Here is a 17,791-nt window from a genome sequence, read left to right on the forward strand (position 1 = left end):
GGATATTCAAATAAAGCATATTTATAAGAAACAAATAATGTAATGAGTTATCTTTACCAAAATCACACTAAATTATGCTCAAGGGTTGAATGTATCCTTAGAGTTTTAGTATATAAGAATAGACATAAATTTGATTTTTGGAAAAATTAGTTTTAAAAAAGTAAATAGACTATTCTCGCAAAGGTTTAAACTTGAAATCTTGTAACTGACTAACTCGATTGGGATTATCCAGGAAATAACTATATAACAAATTTGCAACGGTAAATATTGACAACCCTTTTAACAGGTAGATTCGTGGTTTGTACTACGAATCTCTCTATGTACAAAATGGAATCAAATCACCCTGCACACAGCTTAGCTGCCAAATCCTCCATTCCAATTTCCAACAAACAACCTTCAAAATTCATAAACGAAAACCGAAAATTCCCATTTTCTTGTACAATTCCCCCATTTAAAGTCTGGAAAAATGAAAAACTGAAGAATTGAAAAGTATTTCCAGTTCAACTTAAAAGCTAGGACTCTGAAGCTTGAAGCCATACCAAATATGTATGAAATGAGACAACAATTACACAACTAAAATCTCCGAAACACTAAAACTACTCATACAAATGATCAATTAAGCTTTTAGCTGAATGGTTCAATTCAGTGCAGAAAAGCATAAATGACAGTTGAAATATAAACAAGAAGAGCAGAGGTGACCAGAACCACCAAAACCGCCACAGTATGAACAGCAGATTTGCTCCCACAAGACAGCATCCCCAGCCGGATCTCGATCACATTCACCATCGAAAGCATCAAGAACAGGCACCCCATCACCGACCCAACCGCCGACGCCACCATCCCAAGCCGAAGAACCTTGGCGTTCACATGCGCCCTGAACGCCTCGTCCGCTTCCTTGCTGTTCAGCAGATTAATGGCGAGTTTCAGGCCCTGAGCCACCAGGGAAGAGAAGAGGAAGAAGCTGAAAGAGACGACCTCGAAAACCAGGAGTTTCTTCACCACATCGATCCCCGCGTCGCAGCTGGACCGCTCTTCCAGGCTCTTCTGCCCCGGAGTGGCCAGGGAAAGCCCCACGAACACCGCCACGGTGAAGAGGGAGTTCACGTTCACCAGCCCGTCCAGCGCCGTCACGTGGACGCTGGTGGTGGACGACGACGGCGTCGAGGCGGCGGCTCTTCCGGATTGCGGCGAGGAGTAATACGGATATGCTTCAGATCTGTCAAAGTTTAAACAATCCAAGCGAAAATCAACAACGGTATGAAATTGATGAAGAAAAATGCAATAAAAGGGAAGTAATTATTACTCATCCATGGCGTCTGAACTGATTGTTGTTTGAGCTAAAAGATAATGCTCGGAGATTGTGATTGCTTCAAGGGTTTTGATGTATAAAGGAAAAGGTAGGCTAATGAAATTGAAAAAGGGGGAAACTTTTTGCTTTACACATTTGATCTCTTCTCTGTGTTCCGGAAGTAGGTGAGAGAATGGAGTCGGATTTCATGGAGCGAGAGGAACACGGAAGGGCTCAATTAGTTAGAAATCCCTATCTGACTTTGCATCAACTACATTAACCAAAATTGAGTACTCCACTACTCCTTCAATTTTATCTAAAAATAATTTCACTTCATTAATTAAACTAACACATAAAATTAGACAAATCTGAATGGAGCAAACCATTTGGCCAGTTCTCTATCACTTAGTGTGCTGACCGTTGGGACGAAAGATTAGTCCTCTGACTATCGGCTAGAGGGATACCTTTGGACAATCAAAAATAAAAAAAAATTAGACAAATGTAGTCTAAAAAATTTATGATTTAGTAGGTGGAATATGACTTTTGTATGAAAGATCAAGTTTACACATCATTAGATAATACGGAGTAATTATGATTTTTCTTCATAAAAAAGAGTATTTTCAGTGCGCCGACGGCAACTTCCTTGCGGCGAAGAATGGGCCCTTACCAACATGCTTGGGGCCGTTTATGGCGGAAGCAATGGCATGTGTGGAGGCACTCTCTTGACTACGTGGACGAGGTGTCTCGGATGTGGTTCTTCGTTCGGATTGTTCAAACCTTCGTCAGGTTCTATCAACACCATCGACTGAGTTTCGTTCATATGATGGTATAGCTGTTTCAGCATGTAAGGAGTTAATGCGTTCTTTTTCGTCTTGTTCTATTTCGTACGTGTCATGTATTTCAAATGTTTTAGCTCATTCGTTAGCTTCTGTAACCTCTCAGCAGGCAAACTTTATGGTGTGGGAGATTAATCCTCCTGCTTTCGTCTCGGCTTTGATTGCTTAATATACGTATTGTTTTTCTTTCAAAAAAAAAAAAAAAGAGTAGAGTATTTTTATATATGAGAAAAATTTACTCAATACGCACAATCTAATAATAGTTATAAGTTTCTTTAATTATCAAAAAGAAAAATTGAATAGTTTTATACCTAAAAAGAATAATCAAGTGGATAGAGTATATTTTAAATCACAAAATAATTTTTTATGTGTAATTTGTGAGCTATTCTATTATGGATAGTGTGAACAATAATAGAGACAAATGAAGGATGCAATACGTATACGCCCAAACCAACTCAATATTTGATTAAATAAATCACATTTAATAATCATATAATAAGTTTTGAATTTAAGGTTTTTTCTCTAAAAAATATGTAACTTTTTGGATCACGGATTTTTTTAATTTAATTTAATTTTTTTTTTTTTTTGAATCGTTAAAGTGGGATCATTATTGTTGTGTAGAAATAACATGGGGGTGTAGAAATAACTTGGAAAGGTCAAGGATTCGATTCTTGATTTTGGGTATGAATCAACCTTAAATTTTCAGGCTAAATGTCCCATCTAACTTTGATTATACCCAAAAAAGAAAAAAATTATTGTGTAGAAATGAATTTTTTGTTATGGTCCATACAATACACAATAAATTTCCGATAAAGTGACAAAGTCCTTGTTTTTCTCTTTTTCGATTTTGGTTGAAGTAGCGGAGTCGTTTTACTTTTGTCAATTGGTATAGGCCATATATACGTGTTAATTTGTTAAATATTAATCGGAATTCTTAAAAATTCTTGACTATTAATCATGGTTGAAAAAATCGCTAGGCGCTCAGGAGGGCCACCTAGGCGCCGGTGTATTTTTATTTTTTTTAAGACTTGATAATTATAAATTATTTAGTACTTTAATATTTAATACTAAAATATTAAATATTAACATAAAAAGGTCTTAAATTTGAACAATTTACGGTTATTTCGTTTAAAATGATGTCGTTTTGAATGAAATAACCTATTTTAAAAAGAATGTAAGCTAATGACTAAGCTCAGTGCCTAGGAGTCATAGACGGTACTTAGGCGGCCTAGTCGACCAATCGTCTAAACCACTAATTACGGCGGCCGGCCAACGCCTAGTGCCTAAGCACCGATTAATCGGGACCTAGGTGGGACTTTTGCAACACTGCTATTAATCAGACTAAAACATATTACCGAAACATTTATACGAACTGTGCGCACCCTTATTTACAAGGGATTCATTATGTGTGTTGACTAAGAATGTCAACAGAATGACACAAATAATTAACCATAATTATGGGTTTGATCAGTTAACTACATTTTCACCGAATTATACACACATTTATTTACAAGGGATTCATTTTGTATGTAAATTAAGAATGTCAACGGGATGGGACAAACAATTAACCAAAATCTAGGGTTCAGTCGGTTAACTACAATTTCACCGAATTCTGCACACCCCTATTTACAAGGGATTCATTTTGTGTGTTAATTGGGAATGTCAACCGGATGGCATGAAGTCCCGTCCCTGTTTCTCGAATTCTATCATCGTCCCTATCCCTACCGGGGCGAAGAATCATGTTTCGGGTTGAGCTTGAGTGAAATTGTCATCATTAGTGTTAGTATTGATGTGTTTAAACAAGAATGCGATAAAAATGATGTTACAATACAACCATATACATGCTTGATAATGCGTATAGGCAGAAGTTAACTATGGCTGACAAGAATTACTAAACATTTCAAAGGGAAGTTTGAGACCAAAAACCTGTGCAACAACTGAGAACCACGACACTAGATATCTGTCGACAGCCACTCCGCCTAGCGCCACTGCAGAGGCGTCGCTAGTAAATAGTAGCTTCATCCACTCACTAGTCCCGCATGGATGTAAGGTGAACCATGGTCGATTCAAGTAAGGGTGCTCCTGCAGTGATTTCAAGAATTTATCATGAACCAGTTTATGATCTGACAAACGGGGGTAAGGGGAAGGGGAAGTATCGTACAAGATGAAGCTAAATAAAGAGATTGAAATGCAAATTGTAATTGATGAACACTCAAAATGGCTCGTTAAAACTACAGGGATGAAAATAACTAGAGATAACAATGTTGAAATGAGTAACCTCCTGAGTTATAAAGGTCCATTTGGATACGTTTAGCTGCCGTAGTGTGCTTGCAGGGATGTCATTTTCCACATCGCCCAATGCCAAAGGTTGTCCATCTACGGATAAAAGAAAGAACGGTGCATTATTTCTATCCCAGCATAAAGCAAACACCAGACTTGATACTATTCATTGCAAGTAAACTTAAAATGTGCGTTTTAGAATAAGAACTTTGCCTGGACTTCAAATGATGATGGGCTTATAGTCATAATATGTTGTTACAACACTACTTCAAACCTGATCACTAGTTTGAGTTGATAATATGACATTAACAGAGAAGCACTCAAAGGGTTTTAGAGGGGTAGAATGTAATCCATAAGACCAAACGACCTACTGTTTTGAGCGCCAAATATGTAGAGAATGGAACATACCACTCCAATATGCACGGAAGTATAGCACAGGAACCCTATAAGATAAGCTGTACACAACATGGAAGTCATAGTGGCACCTTTCATGCCTGTGCTGTTCAACCTTCAAAAGAGAAACATCAGGCTGAGATGGGCCAAACCACACTAAAAGACCGAATCCAATTAATTAGCTAGTCTAACCCATGACCTTATATGTCTTATTTTTCAAGGTGAGACTCTTACAGAGGGAAATAAAAATGAAAGTTCTTACATGAAAGATAATGGATAACATAAAAGTTTAAAGGAAAATTTCCAAAACACCAGTACAAACAGAATCTACATACCAATACAGCACTATCAATTAACTCATCTTCCTCCAAGGAAACCAGCTCTTCTACTCCACCATCACCACCACATTCATGATTATCTTCCTATAGAGAAAGAGAAAATTAATGACATTACTAAAGTATCTCTGTGTGAAGTATTGCTCTCCAGAAGGTGGCTAAAAGCTAAATTAAATTAAAAGTATCAAGCACATACCATCGTAGACCTGGGAAGAATTACACCATCCATGCATAGATATCCTTCTACCTGATAAAATAACGGGAAATTAGGAAAATTCATTACATAAATATATCAAAAGTTCCAGCATGGCAGAAGCAAGCAAAATATGTATAGTGACTAACTCTGGTGGCAGGACGCTTTGGACATTTCATCCACGACCATTGAGGAAGACTTGAGCTAAACTTCTTCCACTGCTCAGCAAATGTACAAGCGGCGGCATAGAACTCTCCAAATGAGATGGTACCATCCCAGGATTTGATATCAATTATACTCTTTTCTGATGACATTACAGTCTAAATAGAACCTGACAGACAAGTCAGCACACTATCTGGATGTAATCAATGTATGATAATAAGCAATACTAATAACTAATTGTGACTATCAGCTCAAATATTCTGATGGACTTAAACTGTTCTTTCCTAGAGAAGAGGAACGCCAGAATAATTTTAAGTTTTTAACCTCGAATGCATACATAAAACATGAAAATGAACCCAAAAAAAAACTCTTCTATGAAGCAATTCATCGAACACCTAAGAGAAGCATAAACACACTGCGATTCGAAGTAGACATACATAAGCGTAGTGCATATAAAATTAAAAAGTACCGGATGGAATCAGTCCGACGGCTACCTCTCTAATTCTCCGGTGGGGCAGAGGGAAAGACAATCAATTCCGGAATCTTACGTTTTGAGTCAGATGATCGTTCGGAGAAGAACTCTGTTATGCCGTGAGTGGTAAGTACAATTAACAGCACGACGTCGTACGAGGCCGCTGCTGCCTGCTGGGCATTTAGCACGTTAATTGGGCCCGCACTCCGCGGTGATTTGTTTTATCAAGTTGGGCTGATCATATTAATTAGCTATGTCTAATTGCCCAATTGGTTTCTTAATTATTGACTTGATTAAGCTAGTTTTTTTTAGTACTACCGATTCTGTTACAAGGTAATATATGTTTATAATATTTTTTTTCAATATACTGAAGCACAAAGAGTTAATTATTGACTTGATTAAGCTAGTTAATTATTCACCAATTATTGCATGTGATGTTATTCTAAAATAGAATTGCTTTGGTTGATTCTGAAGTGCATGTGGCGTGGATGAAGAAGCTTATTCAGGCTTACACAATTGATTAGGTTACATATTTGAATTTAATTTTAAACATGTGATCATGAACTTCAACTAATGGTAGCCTAATACGTTTTGGATAAGTTTGATATAATAATATGTCTAAACTTGCAACGATAATGAGATGTTTAGTAAATAATTGTTAGTTGATTAGGTTAGTGAGTTTAAATAGTTAATATCATTAGCTGATTGTAGAAAGATGTTTGGTAAATTAACTGTTAGCTGATTACATGCAAAATAATTTTCTCAAAAAGCTTATCGGAAAAGTTCTTTTGAACAGTTTTTTGAATTTTAGCAGTTTAGAGAAATAAACTATTACAAAAAGTTAATTAATCAAAAACTTATATCGAATGTTTAAGTCAAACAACTAATAGTGGTTAAATAAGCCAAAATTGGCTGATAAGCTAACTATGTTACCACTGGGCATATTTTAACAGTTGAATGAGAAGGTGTTCCATACAAAAGACACATCATCAAAAAACAAATAAAACTAGAGAGTGCCATAATGATGAATCCAACTCTATCAGTTGGTCTTGGAGTCTGGTGAAGGAATCATGTTTAAGGCCTTCATCATGAAAGCATACGTGAAGGCAACTTCCCTGAGCTTTTCAAACCTGCACCAAGCCAATAAAATTTGCAATTAGAATGAGAGTTCCATAATGATGACTTTTTGTCACCAAATTGAATTATGCATTTCGTATTAACTACAAGGTTAAGCTAAGCTTATAATGAGGATACCATTTATCATTTTTATATATTATATGCCCAACATCAATTCAAAATACTTTTAATGGTCTGCAGAAGGGAGTAGAGCGCAGCGCAAGCTTTGAAGGGAGTTAAAATAAGATACCTTCCTGATTTTGAAAAGTGCCCAGCACTGCATTCACATTTGAACAATAGCATATTGTCATCAGTCTTCATATCTCTCAACTTAGCTACAAATTTTGCTGGTTCCGAGTAGAGAACGCGTGGATCTGTCACGATATACCAAAGCTCACATTAAATATTTAAATCCAAAGGTAAAAGTGTTTTGAACAGACCCCAATATAACATCAAATTTTCAATTCAGTGATTTCTACCAACATGCATCCACCTATCAAATAAGAACCATTTGGACAATTATATCTTTGGCAATTCTAATTCTACCACCCAAATTGAAGTTTGCAATTAACACAAGAACTACAAGCTGATATGGTAATTGAGTTCCAAGATGGTAATTGAGTTCCAAGATCCTTGGTTCAAAACATAAGATATAAAAAAATAAAAATAAAAATTTGTCTAACTATTAGATTACTGAGCATCAATGTCATGAAAAGGCGAAAAGCTGAAGAGCTGATTTTATACTCAAAATGATATTGGATCATCAGCCAGAGTAAATAAAGTATAACCTGAGAAAGATGGGTAGGTAGATTGTCCAAAAGTGATGTAACACAAGCTGAAGATATTTTGAATTACCAGGCATACAGTCTGATTTAAATGGGAGTATTAAATATTCTTTGAAGGAGATTCTAATAAAACTTCCAAAATTGGGCCTACTGTTCGTTTGCTATTAATTTAGCATCAAAACAGACACAATTGAGGCCATTACATTATAATGCTATTCATCTCAAATTCCTCTTTTTGAACTCCAAGGTTCATGGGAGTTTCAGATATGAATCCACTTACCATTTAAACCAGTTATAAGAAGAATATCCGGGTAACATTGTGGCTTGACCTGTGAAACAAAAATAAAAGAGACACGAGATGAATGATAATCAGAGTACAGTGCAATCACATAAATGCAATAACTTTTTCTAGTAATTAACTTGCAGGAAGTAGTTATTATTAAACATTTGGGAAGATGACGGGGGTCATCAGCCACTTACATTATCAACAGGAGAATATGACTTCATGTAGAAATAATATTCTTCTTTACGAGGATCACCCCATTCCTGCAGCAACACAAGGAGATTACACTCATGCATACCCCCCCCCCCCCCCCCCCCCAAAACACAGACAAAAATGATGATGAAAATCACTAACCTAGTCCAAACCTGTAAAAGAATATGTACTATGGAGTAGTTGATAAGAGCTAAAACAGTAAAGAAGCTAACCTCCCACTCAGAAGTTGTTAGAGGAATAGTTGGGTCAAGCATTGTAGTTAAAACATCTACAAAAGGCACTTCAGCTACAGCTGCCTTAAATAAATCAGGACGCATAGTGAGCACAGCACCAATTAGCAATCCTCCAGCACTTCTACCATTGATGCAAAGCTTTTCTTTGTTGCAATATTTCTTTTCAATCAAGTGCTCTGCACAAGCAATAAAATCTGTGAAAGTATTTTTCTTCTTCAGCAGTTTCCCATTTTCGTACCATTGTCTCCCCATTTCACCACCCCCACGAATATGAGCAATTGCATAAATGAACCCTCGGTCCAACAAGGACAATCTTGATGCCTTAAAATAGGGATCAATGCAAACCTGTTCAGTAAGTGACATTTGCAAGTGTTATATGGATAAAGCAAATTTGTGGTACATTAAATCCTAAATAAATTAAATTCAAAGCCCTTCCGATTTCTTTTTTTCTTTTTAATTGAGCCTTCATATAAATGATGCAGAAATTTCACTATCAAGATACAGAAATAAGACTCAGAAAACTCACAATCACAACCCCATCAAAGAAAGAAACAGACAACTTTATTTGAAAACAGAGCAATAAGAAATTTTTGAATTACACTCAAGCAATAGTGCAATACCTCATATGACCCATAACCGTAAAGAAGAAGTGGATCTGAACCGTCAAGCTTCACAAGATTCTTCTTATAAGTAATTGATATAGGTATTTCAGTGCCATCTGAGGCAGTAGCCTGTTGCCTTTCAGTCACATAATTTGATGAATCAAATCCACCCAATACCTGAATCATAGGATACAATAAAGTATTATGACTGAACATATGAAAGTATGAAACTATAGAGAAATAAATCTTTCCTCTTTCTCTTAGGAAAAAAAGTCCAAAAGTACAAACAGCAACAGCCATTTAAATTGTTCCAAAAATCAACCATGTTTTGTGGAACTTCATAAACAGCTAAAAGAGTAGAAGTAAGATGCAAAACTGATTCAGGGATGCATCGGATGCAATGACTCAGCCATGTAGGATTTAAATGTTGTTAATTACAACTCACGATCATTCATGACCTCTCTAATAACTCACCGGATCAATCTTCTTCAAAACAGAAACTCCTGTGTCCATGTCATAGTCATATACAGAAGGAGGAGTTTTTAGGGAACTATAGAAAAACCTTAGGATGCTGGATGAAAACTGTGATTCTGATGGATCCACAGAGTATATTGGATCAACAAAATCAACGACCCTACCACCTCGAAGTTCTTCCAGTGGCTCCCCAGCAGCAGGAAGGCGATATACAGTTATTTTAGGCAGACCATTTTCACGCTCGTAAATAGCAAGATGGTCACTAAAAAGTTGCATTTCCTGGATCTTTATGCTGCAGAAAAGCTAATTATGATCACTGAATTGCTCCAAAGTATGAATATCTTGAGCATCATGGAAAACCGCTAACAAGTATAAAGTAAATTTTTGTTTTATATATGGGTAAAGTGATGTACGCAAAGTGGAGAGTGTTTTTCTAACCACCCCCCACCCCCCCCCCCCCCCCAAAAAGAAAAAAAAAAATCACACAAGACCCACTATGCTTATGATGACAAGAGACAAACACCCATCCATCATAATTTTAATATTGCCACTAAGATTTTTTAACAGTACTATATACAGACAGATGAAAAAACCCAACACTTAAAGCACTGTTAAAGATAAAAATAAGGTTGCTTCCTATATGTTACGAAAGTAAAGAGAAGATTTCTTAATATGCTGTCTAATAGAAAAGAGAATACAAAGTCCTAGCTAGAAGACTTCGAATAGGAAACAAGTTTCCATATGCCTACCTATCTAAATCCCTAAGACTGCCTAATCTATAGAGATCCATATATTAAATATATATTCCATAACACTATATAAGCATAAATGTTGAGTTATTACCTTGGCCTGTGAGGAAGAAGAACACTTGTTGCTGATATATTCTCCACAGGGCATGCAATCAATTCTGAGTTAAAACATTCATCACTCCTCCTCTGGATAAAAAAGTGATTTCCCCGATGACTAACATATGTTTCAATTCCATTTACCCGTTGTGTCAAAGCTAATAATCCATCATCAAGTTTTGAAATGTCTAGATAGAACACAAATCTTGTAGTTTTACTCTCGGATGCTACAAACATATATTTCTTGCTCTCAGATGCCCGAAGATCCAATGAAAATATGTCATTCTTTTCATGATAAAGGCAGGTGTCATGAGCTTGGTCTGTTCCCAACCTATGCAGCCACACCTACAAAATGTAATATCAACAAAAGAAATTTCATTTATAACTTTACCTAATAGGTCTTGAGTAATATAAAAATAAGTCTACCACAAAATAGAAAACTTTAATTTTGGCTCCTATGTAAGGGACATAAGAACTATGTAGAATTGTAGATTGAAACATCATCAACTGTGCACCTTGGCATATTTCTTTTTACCCCATAAATATAAAACATAAGTTTGAATGTGCAACTTAACGAGATTGCCCAAAAAAAAAAACAAAACAAAACAAGACAAAAAAAACAAAACAAAACAAAACAAAAAACAAAAAACAAAACAAAAACCATAAATAAATCAAAAAAAAAGGTAAAAATCACCATAAACTTTCTCAAATTAATTCTATCGGAAACTATGCACGCTTTATAGTTAAATTGGTCCCTTTTAAAAAATATTTGATGCTAGTTTGTTCAATTCTAGAAAGACACTCCTGAGGAAAAAAAAAATCTTTCATTTGCAAACTTGGAGATTAGGATCAATATGCTATGCCTTCACTGAAGAGATGTGTTAATAATTAAACTTGGAAACCAATGACTTCCAGCTCAAAGTTTTTCACCAAACACCATCTGTTGGACAACTAAAGCAAACCTCATATATAATGAAAACAAAAGATACAGACTAGAAAGAAATGTGATAGGGTTTTGTAGAAAAAAGTCACTTCATGGCATATTGGTCTAAGGCCAAAACCTGTACCTTGTCAGGCCGAAGAATTTCATCCATTGTGACATAAACTAGGGCCTCATCACCTGCCCACTCGAGTTCTGATGTCATATGAACAAGAGGCTCTCCAACTGGTGCTCGAGATTCAATGTCAATAATATGAACAGTATATATTTCATTTCCCACTGTATCTTCAGCATATGCAACCAACTTACCATTAGGACTTACCTGAGAAAAGGAAACTGTGAGGAAGACAGAGGTATAGAACCCAAAAAATAAAGCAGAAAGCCCAATAGAAGAGGATTAAAGCAACAAGTCCTTAATAGAAGAGGATTAAAGCAACAAGTCCTTACTTTAAAAGCACTAATAATATAAAATTCTTCGCCTTGAGCTTTAACATTCTCATCAAGGATTACGTGCTCTGGTGGGGCATCAGGTCCTGTAGGCATGGTATCATGAACAGATAATGAAGCTTCATGATTGGGTGCAAGGCGTCGACAGTGTTGGACATATTCCTTGCCTTGCAGCATCCTTTCGTAGTAGTAATAAGGCCCCCGTCTTATAGGTGCTGAAATGTCATCTTCCTTGATTCTTGCTCTTATCTCAGCATAAATCTCATCTTCCAATTGTTTTGTACCTAAAGAAGTCACCAAACTTTTTTTTAAACCATTATCCAGGATAAAACTTAAACAGAATCATTGAGGGTTAATTTGATGATCACACATAGTAATACAACTATACAAGACAATGCTATTATATCCTTCAATAGGTAACTCTTTGAAATTCAAATGTAGCATTAAAAATCATAACAAAATAATTGATTTCTAAAAGCTAAGAGGAGTTATCTCCAACTTTCCAAGCTCTTCTTCTTTTCCTTGCAACAACCTGAAGCTCAACTCCACAAATACTTCAATTTGTTTTCCTCATCCATAACCAATAACAATGTTTTATGCCACCAAATACTCTACACATATATTCCTTTACTTTTTGGAACAAATGCATTTCTTCCAATGAACTGGAAATATCAATGTTCTTTTCAGATTAGAAAATTAATAAAGGATTATGCTACACATCCCTAATTTTATCACTCACAAACCACCTCTCCATGGTGTGGCACAATCCTAGACATTAACAGAATTAAAATTAAAATTAAAAAAGAAAAACTAATGACTAAGATTTTGCCACATCATGGAGTGGTTGCTTTGTGAGTGGCAAAATTAGGGGTAATTAGCATTTTCCATTAATAAAACACAACAAATAATAATACATTAATACTAGACAATGATATTATATCATTCAATAGATAACTCTTTGAAATTCAAACGAAGCATTAAAACTCATAAGAACATAATTGATTTCTAAAAGCTAATAGGAGTTATCTCCAATCTCTTATTTTCCGTGCAACTAGCTGAAGCTCAACTCCACAAATACTTCAATTCGTTTTCCTCTTCCATAATCAATAACAAGTTTTACGCCACCAAATACTCTATGCAAATTTTTCTTTACTTTTTGTAACAAATGCGTTTCTTCCAATTAATCGGAAAGATCAATGTTCTTTTCAGATTAGAAAATGAATAAAACACAACAAATAAGATATCGAACAGAGGAACACACGGACCAGACATGACGCGATCAGTGTAGTCATTTTCCTCCTGGAGATAAGAGAGAACCTCAGGATCAGAGCGACGGTCGTCGCGGAGCCAGTAGTAGTTGTCGACTCTCACGTCGCCGAAAAGCTCCATCTCGTGCTTCACCTTCTTCGCCACCGGCGGAGTAGGTTTGCTAGCTGAAGCGTCGGTGCACATTGTTCGAGCAGAAAGTCTGATTGTGCTACAAATCCTCTTCGAGATTGAAGTAGGAGCAAGAGGACGGAGTAGAGGAGCACAGGAGGTTAATATACTGCTGCGTAGAGGTTGAAGCATTCTAGTATTTGGGACACAATCGCTTGCATTTCGGGGGTTAAAAAAATATGGGGGAGGAATTTTAATTTGTTTGAAAATTTGGGATCAAATCTGTAATTAGAAGAAAATCCACAGGATAACCGATTATCAATCATTGCTATGAAAATAAAATCCAATTTTACGTTTTCTCTTTTTTAATTTTTCAATATTGCACCTACTTTTAGTAAAATAATTAATTTATCAGTGAATTTTGACTTATTTAATCTTTATTAATTGTTTAATGATAATAAATTTTGACTTATTTAATCATTATTAATTGTTTAATTTAATTAAAAAATTAATATAAATTTTTAATTAATTAACTTTTTGTAACTCTAAATGTTACAATTCAAAAAGCTGTTTAAAGCAATTTTTTCAATTAGTTTTTTTTAAGTGAATAAATGATATCAAACAACTATCATTTAACCGTTAATTTATCAAACACATTTTTACAATCAACTAATATTTAATTAATCAGCAAACAATTAACAAACTAACAACTATCAACCATTTACCAAACAGGCTCAATATCTTTTTGGGACCAAAAAAAAAATATGTAATCACTGCTGAGAGTGTGCACTAGATAATTTTTTAGCGCGATAAGAACACCACTTGAGCACTCTTTTCAGGATAAAAAGATCAGGTAACCTAACTAGTCAACATATTGAAGCACAAAGGGAACCTGTGATTTCTTATTTAGAAGAATCACAATTATGTCACTTGACCATAAGGTCTTTGGCGAGTTGTTTTTACTTTAAATACATTGTGATCCACTTGATTCAAGTAGCTTAGAACTGACAAGAATCACAAGATGGTGGTGCCTCTTATTCAATGTTATTACAATAAACCAACAATGACAGAAAAGAATCTCATCATCAAAATTTGTACAATTCCAAGAACTGGCGAGAGTGCTCGCAGAATTCACAAGTGAAAACACAACTTTCCACTATTCATAGATCAGTAAAGTTCCAGTTAAAGAGCTTCTTTCTACTCCATAGAAATCAGCTTTTTTAGCCATAACCCTCCAGGGCCATATTCATCAATAAGATATCAATATCAGGTTGGAGGAAAACACCAAAGATTTGGCTACTGATGAACAATGCAGCATCAGAAGTAGCAATGGCTGAAGAAGTATCAACTTGAAGGCTTAGATGGAGTTGGAGACGACGGTGGCTTCAAATCTGGGTACTGAAATCCACATAGAGATAGATTAGATGCAACGGAAAACAGCACATGCAAGATGGGAAGGCGGGGGATTGGGGTATATATTGATACTTGCACAATCATTTGAGCTTCGAGTTTGATCTATAATGTTAGTATAGAGAAGAAGATGTAGAACTACGTAGTGAATAACATAGCCAAATCATCAAAAAAAAAATAAAATGAAAGCTTGTCAAATACATTGAATATGTAACTCAAAATAGGAAAGGTGCGGGCTAGAAACTTGAAACTGAAAGCAAAAGAAAAATGAAAGAAATAAAACAAATGAGGGATCCATAATCGGGATAGTTTTGATGGCTTTATGAAAATATACTAACAAGTTTTCATATTTGCCAGTGGCTGTGCAATTAATGTGGTTGTGATTTTTTTTTTCAGAGAAAGAAGAGTTCATACATTTGGATAAGGGGATAATGGCCGAGCAGCACTTCTTGTTTGAGAAGTGGGTTGAACGGGCTTTGAAACAGATCCATTGGTAATCTCTTCACTTCTTTTTACACTGGAATCCATATCTTCATCTGGCTGGCCACCGTTACCTTGCTGTTCTGACACTTTGGCTTTCTTCTTGGGGTAGACACGAACAGATAAAGGAAGAAGCGATTCTTGTATTTCCTACAACAAAACAAACATGTATATGATAAAATACTGCATATGAATATATATATATATATATATATATATATATATATATATATATATATATATATATATATATATAAGGTCAGGTTCCTGTGAGAACAGTCTTCCCGTGCGGTTTACACCATTAAGTATGCATAAATACACCACACAGTGTTCGAAAATACACCATTATGTGGTGCATTTTGTGGCATTTCATTCTGGTGTATTTTCGAACACTGTGTGGTGCACGATGATGATTGGTACACGACAGTCAAAAGCACTTCACACAATGAAAGGCCGAGGTATGAACTAAGCCACGAGGATACAAATCTTAAGATTCCTAGAAGTCTCCATCAAAAAGTTGTTGGCTTATAATGCAAAAGAGTATAGCAATAACAAGAAAATTTTTACATCAACTAACTCTCTTCTACCAGTGATCATACTTTCTCCTAAAGAGTTAATGCAGCACGTTGCAAGGTAATAAAACTGTTCCTAACTTAAATCCGTTTGAAGCTAGAGAAATCACCTGCCATCCTTTGTTGCCTCTTAGCCCACCCCGGATTGCATAGGCCTCTTTGAATCCATTTTTCACCAACAATTCAGCCACTTTGAGTGAGTTACCGTCAAAACTACCTTCCACATAGGAGTCAATACAATATTTGTCAAAATCCTCAAACATCTCAATCATCATTAAACACTACGTACTGCAATAGAAGACTAGATACAGATGTATAACCACTGCTGGAACAACAGATCTTCAACAAATCATACAGAGTAAATGATGGTAAATTGAAGATAAAGGCGAAACTGGTCCCTCTCTATGCCTCCCCATTCTCTTAGCCTTTTGTCCCCTTCCCCTTATTCCTTTAGTTGTTTGACATAAAGTTACAAAAACAGCACAAATGTTACTGTAAAATCCATTGCTTTGTCCCCCACTTAAGTTCAAAAAGTAATCATAACGGGGTGTTTGGTAAATAGATGTTGGCTAATAGCTGCTAGCTAATTGGGTTTGTGGGTTTGATTAGTTGATAGTATTGACTGATTGTAAAAAGATGTTTGGTAAATTAGTTGTTAGCTTATTATATGCAAAATGACTTTCTAAAAAAGCTAATCGAAAAAGTTTCTTTGAGCAGTTTTTTAAATTTTAGCATTTTGGAGCAATAAACTGTTATAAAAAACTAATTAACCAAACACTTATATTGGTTGTTTAACCAAGTCAAACAACTAATACTCTAATAGTGGTCAAATAAATCAAAATTAGCTGATAGGCTAACTATTTTACCAAACAGGGCCAAAGGGGATAACCCAACCAAGTTGGTCATGCCGTTGATTTGGTAACCACAAAGTTACAAGTTTGACTCTCGGAGGGAGCGGTCTATGGCTTTCTTGGTTTGATCCGGTCAATTATGGGCAACCTAAGCTGGTTTATCTCTTTGTGGTCATTTGCTGGTTAGGGTCACAGTGAGAAGTTTACTCGGGGCACGGTTAGTGGCTTGAACCACAAAGTTACAAGTTCGACTCTGGATTTACCCAGTGCACACTAGTGGCTTGAACTCAATGCATTCAATTAACACAGATTAAATATGCTATCCAATCAAATCAAATGTTCAAGCTATTCATGCAAGCATTATTGCATTCTTGTAACATATAATCCAGCCTGCAACTTTCATTACTGCAGGAACGTTTGCTAGCTATAAAAACTAGGGAATGAAGTTTGGCAAAACTTACTTGTCTACTATACAAACTGTTGTGTTCTCCGGCTCCCGAAAATTCTCCAGAACCTCCTTCACAAAAGCATCTTCATTTCCTTCAACAAAATGAACCTGCAGGGCAGTCTTCTTCAAGATTTTCAAATTGGGGGAACCCAAATAGGCCAAACTCCTCTTATCCCTAATATCCAACAGCTCACAACTGGGCTCATCCCGGAGCTTCTTAAACGCATTAATGGCAGAGATAAACTTGTATTTTTGCAAGTACTCTTCGGTGAGCGGGATTACCACGAGCCAAATGAACGTAACCCCGGCAACAAAAAAGGGGTACCTATTAAAGAACTCGTCAATTGAAACCAATACTGCTTCTAAGTTGATTTTAGCGGAGGCTTCTTCAGTGGGCACAGCGGTTTCGGAGGCAAAGCAAGAAAGAGGGAAAGATAGACCCGTACACAGAGAGAAGAAATGGGGGTTCAGAGAGATATGTCGGAAACGGGGAAATGGGGGCGAGTTAGGCGGTTTGCTGGATTGGGTTTGCAGTGAATTTAAGCAATGAGAAGTGAATTTCCGGGTTGAAGTGAATCTGGGCTTGGAGATTAGGGTTCTGGAGTGGTTTAGGAGAGGCGGGAAAGTCGATAGGGATTGGGACAGAGACTCCATTAGAAGCAGTCGAGAGAAAAGGAGAGGGTGGTGGAGAAGATGTGGGTAGGTGATTAGATGACAGTGATGAATTGGTGATAAGATGTGGCGCCATTTGTAACG

At 36.1% G+C, this 17,791-nt stretch overlaps 4 protein-coding genes across 9 annotated transcripts; all 4 read right to left on the reverse strand.

Annotated features, from left to right (window-relative positions):
* Positions 1-359: 359 nt before the first annotated feature.
* Positions 360-12,464, reverse strand: LOC109162592. 2 transcript variants are annotated; one of them, XM_019311279.1, is made up of 4 exons: positions 12,453-12,464; positions 1,304-1,544; positions 598-1,216; positions 360-565 (listed from the first exon to the last, which is right to left on the reverse strand). In XM_019311279.1, the coding sequence occupies exons 2-3, from the start codon at positions 1,309-1,311 to the stop codon at positions 643-645; spliced, it is 582 nt and encodes a 193-aa protein (XP_019166824.1). In that variant the 5' UTR covers positions 1,312-1,544; positions 12,453-12,464; the 3' UTR covers positions 360-565; positions 598-642. The 2 variants fall into 2 exon arrangements, with proteins under 2 accessions (XP_019166824.1, XP_019166816.1); XM_019311271.1 differs by having other exon boundaries at positions 360-1,216.
* On the reverse strand, positions 3,659-6,094 carry LOC109162534 (ubiquitin-like-conjugating enzyme ATG10). 5 transcript variants are annotated; one of them, XM_019311238.1, is made up of 7 exons: positions 5,957-6,094; positions 5,475-5,645; positions 5,329-5,379; positions 5,133-5,219; positions 4,813-4,912; positions 4,403-4,500; positions 3,659-4,206 (listed from the first exon to the last, which is right to left on the reverse strand). In XM_019311238.1, the coding sequence occupies exons 2-7, from the start codon at positions 5,637-5,639 to the stop codon at positions 3,997-3,999; spliced, it is 711 nt and encodes a 236-aa protein (XP_019166783.1). In that variant the 5' UTR covers positions 5,640-5,645; positions 5,957-6,094; the 3' UTR covers positions 3,659-3,996. The 5 variants fall into 5 exon arrangements, with proteins under 5 accessions (XP_019166783.1, XP_019166779.1, XP_019166780.1 ...); XM_019311234.1 differs by having other exon boundaries at positions 5,475-5,656; XM_019311235.1 differs by having other exon boundaries at positions 5,475-5,676.
* LOC109162430 (protease 2) lies at positions 6,847-13,533 on the reverse strand. The gene is made up of 11 exons (XM_019311135.1): positions 13,163-13,533; positions 11,898-12,181; positions 11,578-11,772; positions 10,509-10,855; positions 9,666-9,957; positions 9,210-9,368; positions 8,569-8,934; positions 8,341-8,406; positions 8,141-8,189; positions 7,326-7,449; positions 6,847-7,089 (listed from the first exon to the last, which is right to left on the reverse strand). The coding sequence occupies exons 1-11, from the start codon at positions 13,464-13,466 to the stop codon at positions 6,999-7,001; spliced, it is 2,277 nt and encodes a 758-aa protein (XP_019166680.1). The 5' UTR covers positions 13,467-13,533; the 3' UTR covers positions 6,847-6,998.
* A 689-nt stretch (positions 13,534-14,222) lies between these two features.
* LOC109162509 (rhodanese-like domain-containing protein 4A, chloroplastic) lies at positions 14,223-17,791 on the reverse strand. The gene is made up of 4 exons (XM_019311223.1): positions 17,049-17,791; positions 15,847-15,949; positions 15,099-15,314; positions 14,223-14,672 (listed from the first exon to the last, which is right to left on the reverse strand). The coding sequence occupies exons 1-4, from the start codon at positions 17,687-17,689 to the stop codon at positions 14,619-14,621; spliced, it is 1,014 nt and encodes a 337-aa protein (XP_019166768.1). The 5' UTR covers positions 17,690-17,791; the 3' UTR covers positions 14,223-14,618.

Source organism: Ipomoea nil, unplaced genomic scaffold, assembly GCF_001879475.1.
Source record: "Ipomoea nil cultivar Tokyo-kokei standard unplaced genomic scaffold, Asagao_1.1 scaffold0302, whole genome shotgun sequence".
Lineage (NCBI taxonomy): Eukaryota > Viridiplantae > Streptophyta > Magnoliopsida > Solanales > Convolvulaceae > Ipomoea > Ipomoea nil.

Coding starts and splice junctions, on each gene's coding strand:
- LOC109162509 (XM_019311223.1), bottom strand. CDS start 17,689: ATGGAGTCTCTGTCCCAATCCCTATCGACTTTCCCGCCTCTCCTAAAC. Junction 15,950..17,048: donor ACAGTTTGTATAGTAGACAA/GTAAGTTTTGCC, acceptor TGTGGAAGGTAG/TTTTGACGGTAACTCACTCA. Junction 14,673..15,098: donor CATTATCCCCTTATCCAAAT/GTATGAACTCTT, acceptor TGTGGATTTCAG/TACCCAGATTTGAAGCCACC.
- LOC109162534 (XM_019311238.1), bottom strand. CDS start 5,639: ATGTCATCAGAAAAGAGTATAATTGATATCAAATCCTGGGATGGTACC. Junction 4,501..4,812: donor CTTCCGTGCATATTGGAGTG/GTATGTTCCATT, acceptor TTTTATCCGTAG/ATGGACAACCTTTGGCATTG. Junction 4,207..4,402: donor GGACCTTTATAACTCAGGAG/GTTACTCATTTC, acceptor AAATCACTGCAG/GAGCACCCTTACTTGAATCG.
- LOC109162430 (XM_019311135.1), bottom strand. CDS start 13,466: ATGCTTCAACCTCTACGCAGCAGTATATTAACCTCCTGTGCTCCTCTA. Junction 11,773..11,897: donor ATATTATTAGTGCTTTTAAA/GTAAGGACTTGT, acceptor TCCTTTTCTCAG/GTAAGTCCTAATGGTAAGTT. Junction 9,958..10,508: donor CTTCTTCCTCACAGGCCAAG/GTAATAACTCAA, acceptor GCTTTTCTGCAG/CATAAAGATCCAGGAAATGC.